Genomic DNA, 14,852 nt, shown 5'->3' with positions numbered 1-14,852 from the left:
CCTCTCACACTCAGACAATTGCTGCTTTACAGGTCATTATAGAAACGTGTGTGTTTATTTACTCCAGGTTGCTAAAAAAAAAGCTCAACAGGATAGACTGGTGAGCCTATTCCTGGAATCATTTTATATAAAGTACAATCAATCCCATAATGGAATTTCACAGTAGCACCTTTTTACTGTAACAATTCAGAGATATTTTAAAATATATTAAACAGGTCCAAGTATACTTCCAACAATACTTACGCTACAGTAATGCAAGCTTCCCTGACAACCTGTGACCGGAGATCCTTAGCTGACAATTTAAAAGCTCCTTCCAATAATCTTAAATGCTGAAAAAAACAGTCATATTCTGCAGCTCCAGCAATCAGTAGTGACCGAATCTTCTTGAGCTAGGAGGAAAAAGGAAAAGTCTTCAATCATCTGTGCACTAGGTCTCCCCTGATGGCCCAGTGGGTTTAGCACTAAGTAGCTGAGCTGAACAGAACAGATCAGGAAGATAATCAATTTGATCTTTTGTCTGGCTGAGTTAGCTGATTAGAGCTGGTATTGTCTTAGGGGTGCTACAGTTGGCCTCTGCATCCTGGGGTTAGGTTGGGGACAGAAAGATAATAAGGGTTCCCATTTCCCTGCTGGAAATACTCATGCATGTGCATCAAGTAAGGCCATCATCCCAAACAACTGTGATGGCCACAACAACCAAATAGCCTGTCGATACTTGCTGTTTAGATTCGTAAACGAGTAATGCACCGAGGCAAGATATTGGAGGTAATTGGCACAATGGCACTTCTGGAACCACACCCCCAGCAAGGAGGCAACACCTGAGGAAGGGCGAGGACGTACAAAATTAGGGCAAGAAAACTGGAGGAGGGAGGAACCTATCCATTAGCTGGGTCAAATTTTTAGTAGTTTCCAATATAACTAAAAACATTCTCCAAGTGCAAGAACAAATTACTCTGGATTTATTTTACATGGTCCATACACCACCAATCGAAAAATATGTAGTGCTAACATTTATCCACAAGATGCTGCTAGCCCATTTCAGAACATTTAAGACTGCACATTATGTACAAACCTCAATAGTAACATCTCATTTAAGGCAATAATGCACTAGCTTTAGAAAAGCAAAATCCATTTCTGAATGGAGGGAAAGGGCAGACTGGAGAGCTCCATTTAAGCTTCCCTAATAGCTCAGGGTTGACCCATTCACACCACAACGATCCAATCCTCAGTCTGAGCCGAGTCCGTTGATCTCATGTAAGAGGTGAGAGGGGGAGAGGGAGGAGGTGAGGGGGAGAGGGAGAAGGTGAGGGGGAGAGGGAGAAGGAGAGGGGGAGAGAAGGGAGCAAGAAACTTGAATCCCATCATTTTGGGCTAGATTTAGAAGAGGCTCAGAGGTGAAAGGACAGTGGCCCCACTATACCACCCAGTTCACACATCAATGCTCTTTTTTAAAGATAGATAAAATTACATCAGTGAATTTGAGTTCAATTAACTGTGAATTATAAGCAATCTCAAGACTACCAAGGTGAGCGTTATGGAACAATAAAAGTCACCCTGATGCAGTGGGTTATGATCTAAAGTTGAGTTTAACACAATCAGAAGGATGTTCTAGATTTCATCTTGGCCTTTCAACAGTGTGTGCAGGGAAAAAAATATTTCTGCGTGTCAGTACAAAAATCCTCCTCCACAAAGTTGTCACAACTTACAGCACTGGCTCGCTGATCCCAGTCATGTTTATCATCAGACAGTATTTCTCGGATTTTGTTGAGCGTTTCTTCAAGTTCTCTATTAGAGAAAATCTGAAAGACAAGAGATATAACTTAGGAGACCATTTCAGCACGTACACCATCTTTACTGAGACATTTGCTTCACAAAAAAGTACATTCTATTGCACCAAAACAATTGGCAACAATCACACAGCCGACCATGTCAAAACTATTACTTAAATATTTTTCGGAGAGATTACTGGTCATTAAGGCCCATTTACATTTCCTTCCCTGATTTTCAAAAGGCTTTTGGCATGGAAGCTATGAGAGTATATGGCTAAAACTTGGATTGTATCCTGGATGTGTACAACAACTATAAAATATATGCAAGACCAGATGAGAGCTTGAACACAGCTTGTGAAAAAAGAGCTAGACAGGTTGTTGCCCATAGAATTACAATATGGAAACAGGCCATTCGATTCAACCACTAACACAATAGCAAAATACTGCGGATGCTGGAAATCCAAAATAACAACAGAAAATGCTGGAAAAACTCAGCAGGCCAGGCAACATCCGTGGAGAGAGAAACAGAGTTAACGTTTCAGGTCAAAGACCCTTCATCTGACGAAGGGTCTTCGACCTGAAACATTAACTCTGCTTCTCTCTCCACAGATGTTGCCTGGCCTGCTGAGTTTTTCCAGCATTTTCTGTTATTTTGATTCAACCAGTTGTACTGATGTTTATCTTCCACACAAGCATTCTCCCTTTTCATCATCACCCAGTCAGAATATAGTTATCCCTTTTATTTTTGAACCAAAATGCATCACTGACAATGGCCCACTAATTCCGGGCACAACGCGTGAGTACGGACGGGGTACTCACGCGTGTGCCCGGAGGAATTGCCAGTTTTCAGCATGCACAGCGCATGTGCTGAAAACCGGCATTTCCTGTCCTCTGACCCAAGGGGTTAAGAGGCAGAACGCGCGTGACTGCACAAGCAGCGCGTGTGCAGTGAAATTCCTTTTTTCCTCCCCAGAGTTGCGCGTGTGTAAAGGCCTTCAGTCTTTACACATTGAAAAACCACACGTAAGTACTTAGTTTTTCAGGTAAGTGGGCTTTTAGTACAATTGAGAATCATTTTTCCCACAGGTTTGTTATTTTTAAAGAATTTACAGCACAGTAAGTTTAGTTTTAGCCCCGATTTAAAAAAAAAAATTTTCTTCAAATTTTAAAATTATTGTTTAAAATAGTTTTTCAGAGTTCTTTATTGTTCATTGAAGTAGTGCAATTTTTTTAAAATTTTCTTTCAGGTTTAAGTAGTGTTTTGGGGCCAGGAGTTTTCCTGAGTTTGACAGCTCTTACTGTCAAACTCATGAATGAGTTTCCCCTCCCCCGATTGGCTGCACAGTGCTCACCTGATCCCAGCCGGCACATCGCACTAACTGCACCGCTGGATCAGGTAAGCACATCGCGCCGACATCTGAACCGGGCCAGTGACAGGAAATGCAAGCATGCCCGGGCTTCAGATGTCGGCGCGCAGGGCGAGTGCAGATCGGGGGCTTGCACGCGCGGCAAGCTCCCGATCCTAATTTCAGGGCCATTGAATTCCATCTGCCACTTTTTTGACCTTGTCATTATTTTTTGATAGCCTCTTGCAGCTTCCTCTGGGCCCATCAAATCTGCCCTCTTGTTTGTTGTAGAATGTTGTAGAATGCGCTCACTGAAAACAGAATCGACATTGAATCCACTCTGGAACATTGCCCGAGGAACACTTGGAAGGGAGAGGACTTGTTACTGAGATGCAAATCTTCCGATAGATTTTCTGGAGATGGGCTGCTTGCTTTATTTTGAAGTTAATTATGGCAAAGGTACTTGAAATCAGGAATGAACAGATGCGATTCCTGCATTTATGAGAATTTCAGCATAAAGCCTTTTCTTTGACCAGGTCTGCACCACGGAATAATATTCCAAAATATCTCAAAGGGGTTGACCGACAGCTCCATGCCTAGATAGTGGCATATATTTTCAGCAACCTTCTCCCCAATTCTTCAGTTCTTCTCAGTTCATCAAAATACAGACAAATACTAAAAGGTTTAGGCCTAGAAATTCAGTATCGCCACGTTTGGGACGCTACAGCCGGGCGTTCGCTAAATTTAGCGCCCGGCGCAATTTAGCGCCACCTTCGCCGAAATTGAGTTGCATCACCCCAAGAGGTTGCTGCTGCGCTAAAGCAGGCGGTGCACGACTATCATAAGGCGCAAAGCCGGTGAGCCGAGGCGCTACCACCGAGGGCGGGCGCAGCGCAGGTGTGGCGAGTTATCGATTGCAGGCAGACACGCTGGCGCCGGTCACCTCTTAAAGGGGGAGGGTCGATTTGGTTTGCAGCCACGCCCTGCACACTGGAGCCCTGATTCTAGGCCTGGACAGACCTGCTTCGACAACGCTATGCCCACGACCATGGAGAAGGCTAGGGAGCGAGCGCAGCGCTTCAGTGAGGGTGCCCTGAAGGTTCTGGTTGGCGCAGTGGAGCGCAGGCGACCTATCTTCTTTCCTGACAGTGGCAGGAGGCTGCTGCCCAGTGAATATAGAAAAGCTTGGAGGGAGGTGGCACACAGAGTGACCTCCAGCAGCATGGATCCCAGGACACCAACGCAATGTAGAAAGAACTTAAACGACCTCACTCGGGTTGTCAGGGTGAGTACCCTTTCCAGTATCCTCTTCATACCTGCATGTGCACCTCACTTTATGGCCAAAGGGTCCTGAAAGCCCCAGTGCCCAGTCCTCATCCAACACCTATGGGACTCTCATGAAAATCACATGCACAATCACCACTTTACACACTGTCAGGGCTATTCGGCCATGGGAGGCAGTGCAGGCAAGATCAGGGCTTGACACTGTACTCAGAGCCCGTCCTTTCTCTTGCAGGGCAAGCTGGCCCACAATAGGAGGCAGCAGCAACGGACCGGGGGAGGCCGTGCTGAACTTAAAGTCCTCAGCGACCTGGAGCAGCGAGTGGAGCGGATCATGGCAGGCCGGCTGATTGGCCCCGTCGCCACTGGAGATGCCGACCCCATTCTGGACAGCAATGGTAAGGTCATCACCTTTTTGACCTCTCTCTTTCCACTCGTGCCTCACACCAGCATCCTTTGCCACTCTCGAACCAATGCAGTGCATAGCAGCACTCATGCCTCCCTCGCTGCCGCCCTGTCCTCACTCTAAAGCAACTCTTGTGCCTCCCTGCTTTGAGATGCTGATTCGCCAGGTGAGGAGGCGGGCCCTCAAGCTGGCACTGTGAGTGAATCAGAAGGCAAGGAGGAGGAAGAGGAAGCCGGAACATCAGTGCCACCCTCAGCCGAGGCAACCCATGGCCATGATGGGGACACGTCTTCCCTGGAGGGGAGCAGCGGGGGGAAGGGTCTGAGGAGGGTGAAGCTCCGGGGCCCAGCAGGCTGCAGCAATGCGGGAGGGGTAGGGAAGCTCGGCGGCCTTCTCCCCGGAGGGTGAGTGTGGCCTCCAGTCCTGCTACAGTGAGCGCAGAGGAGGTGCGGCTCCTTGGTGAAATGGGCGCCCAGGCTGAGCGCAGGCACATTGAGCTCATGGCTGCAGTGGCAAGGATGCCTGACTCCATAGAGTCACTGGCAAGGAGTGTCCAGGAATACGGGGCAGCACAGGCCAGGAGTCTGCAGGACTTCGGGGCAGCACAGGCCAGGAGTCAGTAGGACGTCGCTGCATCACATGCGGCTTCCAGCCAAGTGCTTAGTCGTGCCATGCAGTCACTGGCTGGTCTGATGCAGACACAGATCAGGGACACACGAGCACTAACTGCTGCCACCCTCGCTGGATCGGCCAGGAATCGCCGAGGCCCTCGCCGTGCCGCAGCAGCCTGTCCTTCAGCAGATTGCTGCGCATGCTTCAGTGCTGGCCCGTGCGAGTGCCAGTGTCTCGTCCGACCAGGGAGTGCCTGTGCTCTGTCACGTTGGCAGCATTCCTGCTGCCAACACTGTCACTCCTCCACTGCAGCTGCCACCACCCGTAGGACCGACTGCTGCAGCCCAAGCAGAGTTGGAGCAGTCAGCAGCCGGGCCCTCCGGGCCCAGAGCTGGTCCAGGCCGTCCCCCAAGGGCATCTGCCAACTCACTATCTGACCCTCAGCAGCCTTCCCCCAGCCTTGCTGCAGCCACTGGGGTCCCATTGCGGAGGAGCTGCAGGGCGGGAAGGGGCCAATCCCATAAGCGAGGCAGATCACCCTCGCAGGCCGAAAAGTAGGAGGTGTGGCAAAATGTTGTGTTTGTTTTTTATGAAGGCCGACAATGTTGTGTTTGTTTTTTCTGAAGGCCGAGGATCATGGTCATTTTTGTTTTACTGTTTTGTTCATTGTCTCCAGGTTGTGAGAGACAGTTATGTGTCTGACTGTTTTTTGGGGGTTTCTCTGTATTTGTTTGTCATGCGGGAAGGGCCCAGAGTTTGTTAAATAAAAAATTGTCTTTATTCAGATTGTGCATGTTTGCACTTTGAACTATTTGTTGCCTTGACCGCCTCGGGGTTTGCGGAGCGGCTCCATTCATGTTCTTCCAATGGCACAAGCCATTCCCTCAGAGGGGGCCTAGAACCGACTTGCAATAAGCCGCCGACGGACGGCCCTTGCACTTTGTGCCTCCCTCCCGTCTTGGTGCTCCTCTTCCTCCTCTGGTGGTGCTCCAATGTCTGCTGGCAGTGGCTGAGTCCTGAGGATAGCCAGGTTGTGCAGCATGCAGCACACTACAAAATGGGAGACTCGCTCAGGCGAGTACTTTAGGGCTCCCCCGGAATGGTCCAGACAGCGGAACCGTTGCTTCAGCACGCCGATCGTGTGCTCAATGCTGTTCCTGGTCGCTTGATGGCTGTCATTATATCGTTCTTCAGCAGGGGTGGTGGGCGCACGGAGCGGGGTCATCAGCCAGGTGCACAAAGGATAGCCCTTGTCCCCGAGAAGCCAGCCTCCTGGGTGAGCCGGGGCTTCGAAAATGTCTGCCACTGAAGTCTGGCGCAGGATGAAGACATTGTGGCTGCTGCCTGGAAAGCGGGCATTGACAGCTAGTATGAGCTGCCTGTGGTCACACACCAACTGCACGTTCAGCGAATGGTACCCCTTCCGGTTGCGGTAATCCTCGGCATTCTCTAGAGGCGCCCGCAAAGCCACATGCATGCAGTCAATGGCGCCCTGCACCATGGGGAAGCCCACTATTCTTGCAAATCCCATTGCACGCTCTTGCTGCTTGTCCAGGGTCATGGGGAAGGAAATGTACTGACGTCTCCTTCTGAAGAGGACATTCATGACCTGGCGGATGCAGCAATGCACCGCGAACTGGGAGACATTGGCAGTGTCCCCAGTAGCGGATTGGAAGTAGCCGGTGGCACAGAAGTTGAGAGCCACCGTCACCTTCACTGCCACCGACAAAGACGTCCTGCTCCTCAGCTGAGGCTGCAGATCTCTCTGAAGCAGGTGGCAGATCTCAGTGACCACCTCCCTTCTGAATCGAAGCCTCCGAATGCACTGCTCCTCAGACATGTTGAGGTAGGAGAAGTGCTGGCGGTATACCCTGGGAGGGTAAGGCCTCCTGTGCCGACGCCTGTTGGCCCTTCTCCGTCTGGCCATGATTGGCACTCTCTCTCGGCATCTGAGCCCTTTCAATGCAATGCAGAAACCCAACGTTTCCACCCATTGCAGCTCCCACTCAAGGCTATGGCACTGAAAAATGTATCCAACTGCAAAGCTCTGACCTGAAGCCAGAAGTACCTGTGCGAGCGCTGAGTCAAAGCAGAAAGCTCTCTCCCTTTGTCTCTTTCCAAATCTCTCTCTCACACAGAAGGAGTGATTCAAAATGGTTACCACAAAGAATGCAGGAAGAGTCCCTTTTAAATAGTGCCCCCCCAGCCCCACAGCGACTGGGAACCGTTCCACTCAACCAGTCGCTGCGCGCGCCAGGCGGAAAGGGGGGCGCCACTGAAGTTCCGGTTCGGGGCGCACCAAGGGCGTTGCACCATGAAATGACGTCAGGATCTGCGCGCACAGCTGAGCGGGCATTGCAGTTTTGCGCCGCCGCTAAATCTTCACTCAAGTTGGCGAGAGGCGCAGATCGCGCCGCGCCCGGGCGCTAGCCGCTTCGCGCCCCACTTATCGCCCTCTTAAGGCGCTAGCGGCTGGCGCTACCAACTGAATTTCTAGGCCTTAGTTTTTGTGGATGAAACCTCACATGTAAAAACATTTTTGGTGATTGACTAACCCAGGCTTAGTATTACTAATACTTAAAGTGCTGCGCTTTTTGTTTCTATTATATTCCAAGATGTTGAAGTTAGAAATTCTGCAACCACGTGAAATTTGGTGTTTTGACTTTATAATGTTGTATAATCTCTAATCTTAAACCTTAGTCATGTGGCCCGACAGTGTGATTACTCTTCTGTCATTTGAAGAGAAAGAGAACATGAATGGAGTCAGGTCCATTGCAGAAAGCTGTATGAAGGGTTTTTGCTCAACCGTTAGGAAATCCTAGATTATAAGATATTGCGCATATAACGTCATACTCCAGTTCATAGGGAGTGAGGGATCACTTAATGGAATTGTTTGTTGAGCTGAGCATGAAAGAAGTCTAGAAATTTAGCAGTTGGTCTGTTACAAGCTACCTCAAACAGATCCTTTTACCACATTGAAGGCATATATCCATTGTATAGTTGATGAGACGACTCAGATTTGACACGAAAGCTGCTGGAGAACATTACCTGGAGGTCAGGTTTGTCAGCAGGCTCTCATATACTAGGGTTCAATGCCTACCATGATTGGATTACAGAAAGGCAAGCAGATGCTGAAGCACTGAACCTGCAATTTCTGTTTGATGGGGTATGGATATGACCATGCTGTGGTCAAGAGGATGGTGGTAACAATGCACTCAAATTTTATGGTGAGTTGTGCTGCACACCATAACGCCTGTGAGGAGCTTCTTGGTACCTGCTGTCTGCCAGGTGAGGGCTGAATCCTGTGCTAATCAGTTGTCTAATTGCTAATTAGTGACTGTTCTCCTTGTGGTCGTGGAATATGTAGACTGATCACCAGAGGCAGGAATTTCTTTTTGTGCATTCATGGGATGTACACGTCACAGACAAGGCCAGCATTTATTGACCATCCCTAATTGCCCTTAAGGTGGTGGTGAGCCACCTTCTTGAACCACTGCAGTCCGTGAGGTGAAGGTACTCCCACAGTGCTGTTCGAGGGAGTTCCAGGATTTTGACCCAGCAACGATGAAGGAACAGTAATATATTTCCAAGTCAGAATGGTGTGTGACTTGGAGGGGAACTTGGAGGTGGTGGTGTTCCCTTGCGCCTGCTGCCCTAGTCCTTTTGGGTGGTAGAGTCACAGGTTTGAGAGGTGTTGTCAGAGAAGCCTTGGCGAGTTGCTGCTGTGCATCTTGTAGATGGTACACACTGCAGCCACAGTGCATCAGTGGTAGAGGGAGTGAATGTTTAAAGTGGTGCATGGGGTGGCAATCCAGCAGACTGCTTTGTCTGGATGACGTTGAGCTTCGAGTGTTGCCTGGCACTTGTGTGGCACGAATGTTACTTGCCACTTATCAGCCCAAGCCTGAATGTTGTCCAGGTCTTGCTGCATGTGGGCACAGACTGCTTCATTATCTGAGGAGTTGCGAATGGAACTGAACATTGTGCAATCATCAGCGAACATTCCCAATTCTGACCCTATGATAGAGGGAAGATCATTGAAGCAGCTGAAGATGGTTGAGCCTAGGACACTGCCCTGAGGAACTCCTGCAGCGATGTCATGGGGCTGAGATGATTGGCCTCCAACAACCACAACCATCTTCCTTTGTGCTAGGTATGACTCCAGCCAGTGGAGAGTCTTTCCCCTGATTCCCATTGACTTCAGTTTTACTAGGGCTCCTTGATGCCACACTCAGTCAAATGCTGCCTTGATGTCAAGGGCAGTCACTCTCGCCTCACCTCTGGAATTCAGCTCCTTTGTCCATGTTTGGACCACGGCTGTAATGAGGTCGAGAGCTGAGTGGTCTTGGCGGAACCCAAACTGGGCATCCGTGAGCAGGTTATTGGTGAGTAAATGCTGCTTGATAGCACTTTCGATGACACCTTCCATCACTTTGCTGATGATCATCACAGCCCCAGGACATCGCTGCAGGAGTTCCTCAGGGCAGTGTCCTACGCCCAACCATCTTCAGCTGCTTCATCAATGACCTTCCCTCCAACATAAGGTCAGAAATGGGGATGTTCACTGATGACTGCACAGTGTTCAGCGCCATTCACAACTCCTCAGATAATGAAGCAGTCCATGCCCGCATGCAACAAGACCTGGACGATGTTCAGGCTTGGGCTGATAAGTGGCAGGTAGCGCCACAGGAGTGCCAGGCAATGACCATCTCCAACAAGCGAGTGTCCACCTCCCCTTGACATTCAACAGTAGTACCATCGCCGAATCCCCCACTATCAACATCCTGGGGGTCACCATTAACCAGAAACTTAACTGGAGCAGCTACATAAACACTGTTGCAACAAGAGCAGGTCAGAGGCTGGGTATTCTGCGGCGAGTGTCTCACTTCCTGACTCCCCAAAGCCTTTCCACCATCTACAAGGCACAAGTAAGGAGTGTGATGGAATACTCTCCACTTGCCTGGATGAGTGCAGCTCCAACAACACTCAAGAAACTCGACACCATCCAGGACAAAGCAGCCCGCTTGATTGGCACCCCATCCACCACCTTAAACATTCATTCCCTCCACCACCGGCGTACCATCTACAAGATGCACTGCAGCAACTTGCCAAGGCTTCTCCGGCAGCATCTCCCAAACTCACGATCTCTTCCACCTAAAAGGACAAGGGCAGCAGGCGTTTGAGAACACCACCACCTCCCAAGTTTTCCTCCAAGTCACCCGCCATCTTAGAAGTATATCGCTGTTCCTTCATCGTCACTGGGTCAAAATCTTGGAACTCCCTCCCTAACAGCACTGTGGGAGTACCTTCACCACACGGACTACAGCGGTTCACCACCACCTTCTCAAGGGCAACTAGGGATGGGCAATAAATGCTGGCCTAGCCAGCGAAGCCCACATCCCAAAAACGAATTTAAAAAAAAACTCCAACTCTCTGTAGATTTCTCATGAGCTTGGGTTGACAACTCAAAAATGGTGACTTTGCACAAGTACCAGACAGGCAGACACCTGTCTTACCAAAATTGACTATTTTTCACATTTGTCTCCTTTACAATATTTGACTTGCACATTGGACTAAAAGATTCAGAGCAGGGAAAAAATAGCATTTGAACTTTTACAAACAAGCCGTGCATAATGTACTGGACTCGTCTGAGTTCCAAAAACAGACTGCTGACCATTTCCGAATACAGTTTTTGTAATGCCATCACAATTGCTGAACTGTTTAAAATAATCAACTCACAGTACCACAAGTGCACCAGCTGTTACACAAAAACAGAACCAAAACTAAATGAAGTCACCTCAAAGAATGAACACCATTTGTACACCGATCTCCTGTCGCACTGCTTGCAGTAAATCAGAGGATATATACTGTTTTATAATGAGGAGTTTATATCAAGAAATGCAGAATGTATTATTACAGTATGGGCAAGGGATGTGTTGCGATGCAATACCCCACAACTAATCATGCAGTTTTCATCCTGGAGTACAATTATCCGTACTAACTTCTTCACTCACCACATCAATTTTAACCAGCAATAAATTTTCAAGTGCCGCTCTCAACCCAAGAGTGAAGGAAGTTTCCAGAAAATTAGTTAACAGCTACTCCTCTGGTTAGCACAAGCTCTACCTACCAAGAGTTCAATTCAGCTCTTCATTTTACAGCAGGTACCAAGAATCTCCAGCTCTCTCACATTGCGAGACCTGCACGTGTCCACACACACACTTATCCCTCTCTCACATACATTACTTACAACGGAGGAGTCCTTGAAAATCATTTTCCTATCAAAACTTAGCTTAAAGTTCCAAGTTCACATTTACCTTGTTTTGATGTCTTTCGGAAAAATAAATTATTATAACCATCATACGTCAGCCTTCCAGTTGAAGTGAACAGATAGCCTGCAAACCCCCAGTAAGCAATCCATGCTGGGGGTTTTCACCAGAGTACACACACTCAGATAGGGATATCATGGGGGTGTAATTGTTCAGGCCCGTCAGCTGATAGAGATAGCTATGGAAAGTCACATGAGTGCAATGTGTTGACTTTTCAAGACAGACTGGGCCTCATTTGGAAAACATTGGTGCATATTTTAAACATGCAAAATGCTGCTGTATAAGTAAAGTTTAATCACTGTCTTGCAAAAGTTGTAATTTTTTTGATATCAAAATTATGTTACAAAGCTTATTTCCCATACTAAGTTTCTCAGCTAGTGAGACTTCAAGACAGTAGGCAGAAGAAATTTCAAAAAAATCTTGAAAGCAAACGCAGTGTGTGTGTGTGTGTGTGTGGCCTGTTGCGAGGTCGGGTAACCCAATGTCCTGCAGTTTATAACTGCAAGGCTCCTTTAAAAAAATTTCAGTTGGTTCCCTGCCCACAGGCAACAGGGTGGGGGTGGTTGAGAGCAGATGTCAGTTGGGGGAAGGGGGTAGCAGATGGCCGTCGGGGGGTGGAAGGCAGGGAGCATCAGGGTTTGGGGGGGTCGGGGGGGGAGCAGACGGTCATGGGGGGGGCGGGGGAGGGCAATGGTGGTCCGTGGGGAGGGGTCCAATTGTGTTGGTGACGGTGGTGGGTGCAGGGGGGTGTGGGGAAGAGAGCGTTTACTGGGTAGCTTGTCGGGCCTGAAGGAAATACTCCTGGCCCGCAAGCAGTGCTGTATAGGCATTTATTATCTCATGGATTCAGCCCTGCTCGCCTCCTTTCAGATGCCAGGTTTCCAGAGGTCTCGGAAGCCCCAAACACTTCTTCCAGGTGAAGCAGCAATTTACTTGTACTTCTTTCGATTTAGTATACTGTATTCGCTGCTCATGATGCGATCTCTACACTGGAGAGACCAAACACTGGTTGGGTGACTGCTTTGCTGAACACCTCCGTTCAGTCTGCAAGCATGACCGAGCTTCCGACTGCTTGTCATTTTATTTCTCCGCCCCACTCTGGCCTCAGCCTCCTCCACTGTTCCAATGAAGCTCTACAGAAGCTCGAGGAGCAGCACCTCATCTTTCGATTAGGCACTTTACAGCCTTCCAGACTCAATATGGAGTTCAACAATTGCAGATCATAACCAGTGCTCCCATTTTTTCGGATAGCAGGTGCTGGTATGGTTCTGCTGTTGCCATATACAGTTCCTGTAGATCCATCTTCTGTTTCTTTACTTGTCCCATTACCACCTCCTTATGCCTTGCACTATCCTCCCTTTTGTCATTTAAATCACTCCTGCTTTCCACCCCATCACAAACTTTCCCTTTTGTTCTTTCCTTCCCCCACCTTTCCTTGCCTCCGTGCTTGCTTAAAACCAGTTGCATCTCTAACCTTTTCCAGTTCTGACGAAAGGTCAGCAACCTGAAACGTTGACTCGGTTTCTCTCTCCACAGATGCTGGCTGACCTGCTGAGTATTTCCAGCATTTTCTGTTTATATTTTTAATACTCGCCAAAACTGAGGGTGGTGGTTGTGGCACCAGGGTCTGGTAGCACTGGCAAGGGAGTCCCAGCCAGGTCTGGTGGTACTGGAGGTGAGCGGATCGGAAAATGTCATCAGTTTCAGGCTGCAGGTCAGGAGTACCCAGCTTTAAATGCCTGGCTTTCCATCTCCTTTCTTAAACATTATTATGCTAATTGAGTGCAGCATTTGGAGTGAGAAGTCTCAAGTGGGACAAATTTAAAAAGTTGCTTTTATATTGTGCCTTTAATGTAAAGTAATGTGCCAATGCATTTCACAAACAGATGTAAAGAAAGAGCCGTCAAACCAGGAAGAGTGAGATTACAAATAATGACCAAAAATTCAGTTGAAGTGATTAGTATTCAGAAGTTATTTAAAAAATGGCGGAGCGAGAAGTGCAAAGGTTTTGGAAAGAAGTTAAGGAAGGGAGGGCTGAAGTCAGAGGAACGAAGTGTTGGGAAAGGGATATAGGACTATAAGAGCTTACAGAAATAAGACATGAAAGGATTTGAAGAGGATAAAGATTATGGCCTGTAATTTGTGGTCAGTGGCGAAGCAAAGGCATTTGCCACTGGCCCCGAAGTAAGCTTCCCACAAAGATCTTGCGATCTCTGGCGAGAAGTTCAGCTTTTCCGACATTCAGCTGAAAGCAGTGCAAGTTAATGGGGAATTCATTGCATGAGCTGCTGTGTGTGACGTCAACAAGCTGTCTAAACAGCCAATCACAACGTAGAATTCTCACAATCCGGGAACCAAGAAGTGAATAAGCTCCTTTTATTCTAACTTTTTAAAAATGCGAGAGAGAGCAAAACAAAGATTGGGGCTCTCACAGGAAATAGGTTAACCTGAAATAGAGAGGGACAAACTTTAAAAAAAAATGTTTTTAAGTTTCTTCAAAATTATAATTTTTATTAAAATGGCTAAATTTGACATTCCACAAAATTAAAATTAGTTTTTCAGGGGCATAATTTTTGCTTAGCAGTCACTACGCTGTTAAAAGTCTAATTACACCAAATCCAAAAGGGTCTAACTTTTAATGGGGTATTTAACAGCGATATTACCACAGAAAAGCCAGTTTTCAGCACTTTCACCGATTTCCCTGAATGCACAGATGTGCATGTACTAAATCCTGAAGTTGCGGTCAGTCTCAAAGGGGTCATAGCAGCGAACGATCAATTTCAAAGGGGTCATAACAGAACCATTAAATTATTACATTGGGAAACTGGGAACCAATGTTGATCAGTGTGATTAGGAATGATGGGCAAGTGGGACTTAGTGTGGGACAGGAAAGATGCAGTAATGTTTTGGTCAAGTTGGAGTTTATGGAGGGTTCAAGATGGAAAGCCAGCAAAGAGTTGTGGAGCAATCGACTCTGAAAGTGGGAAAGACATACAGCATGTTTTTAGTGGCAGAGGCGGGCAATATCGGAGAAGCGATCAGTCTTGGTATGTGGAGTTTAAAGCGCAGCTCAGGGTCAAATAGCACACCAAGTTTACCAACTGTCTGA

At 47.9% G+C, this 14,852-nt stretch overlaps 1 protein-coding gene across 35 annotated transcripts in view; it reads right to left on the bottom strand.

The window, feature by feature from the left end:
- Positions 1-14,852, bottom strand: part of clasp2 (cytoplasmic linker associated protein 2) — a 453,349-nt gene that overhangs the window by 228,227 nt on the left and 210,270 nt on the right. For all 35 annotated transcript variants that reach the window (XM_085993872.1, XM_085993847.1, XM_085993851.1 and 32 more), the window contains 2 exons: positions 1,707-1,799; positions 244-389 (listed from right to left, as the gene is read on the bottom strand). In XM_085993872.1, the coding sequence (XP_085849998.1) occupies positions 244-389; positions 1,707-1,799 (239 nt within the window). The remainder of the gene's footprint in view (positions 1-243; positions 390-1,706; positions 1,800-14,852) is intronic.

The sequence above is a fragment of the Somniosus microcephalus genome, chromosome 7 (genome assembly GCF_052327205.1).
Source record: "Somniosus microcephalus isolate GS21.2 chromosome 7, FLI_Smic_1.0, whole genome shotgun sequence".
Lineage (NCBI taxonomy): Eukaryota > Metazoa > Chordata > Chondrichthyes > Squaliformes > Somniosidae > Somniosus > Somniosus microcephalus.
The sequence above is the reverse complement of the archived record's forward strand: the minus strand, read 5'-3'. Positions and strand labels throughout refer to the sequence as shown.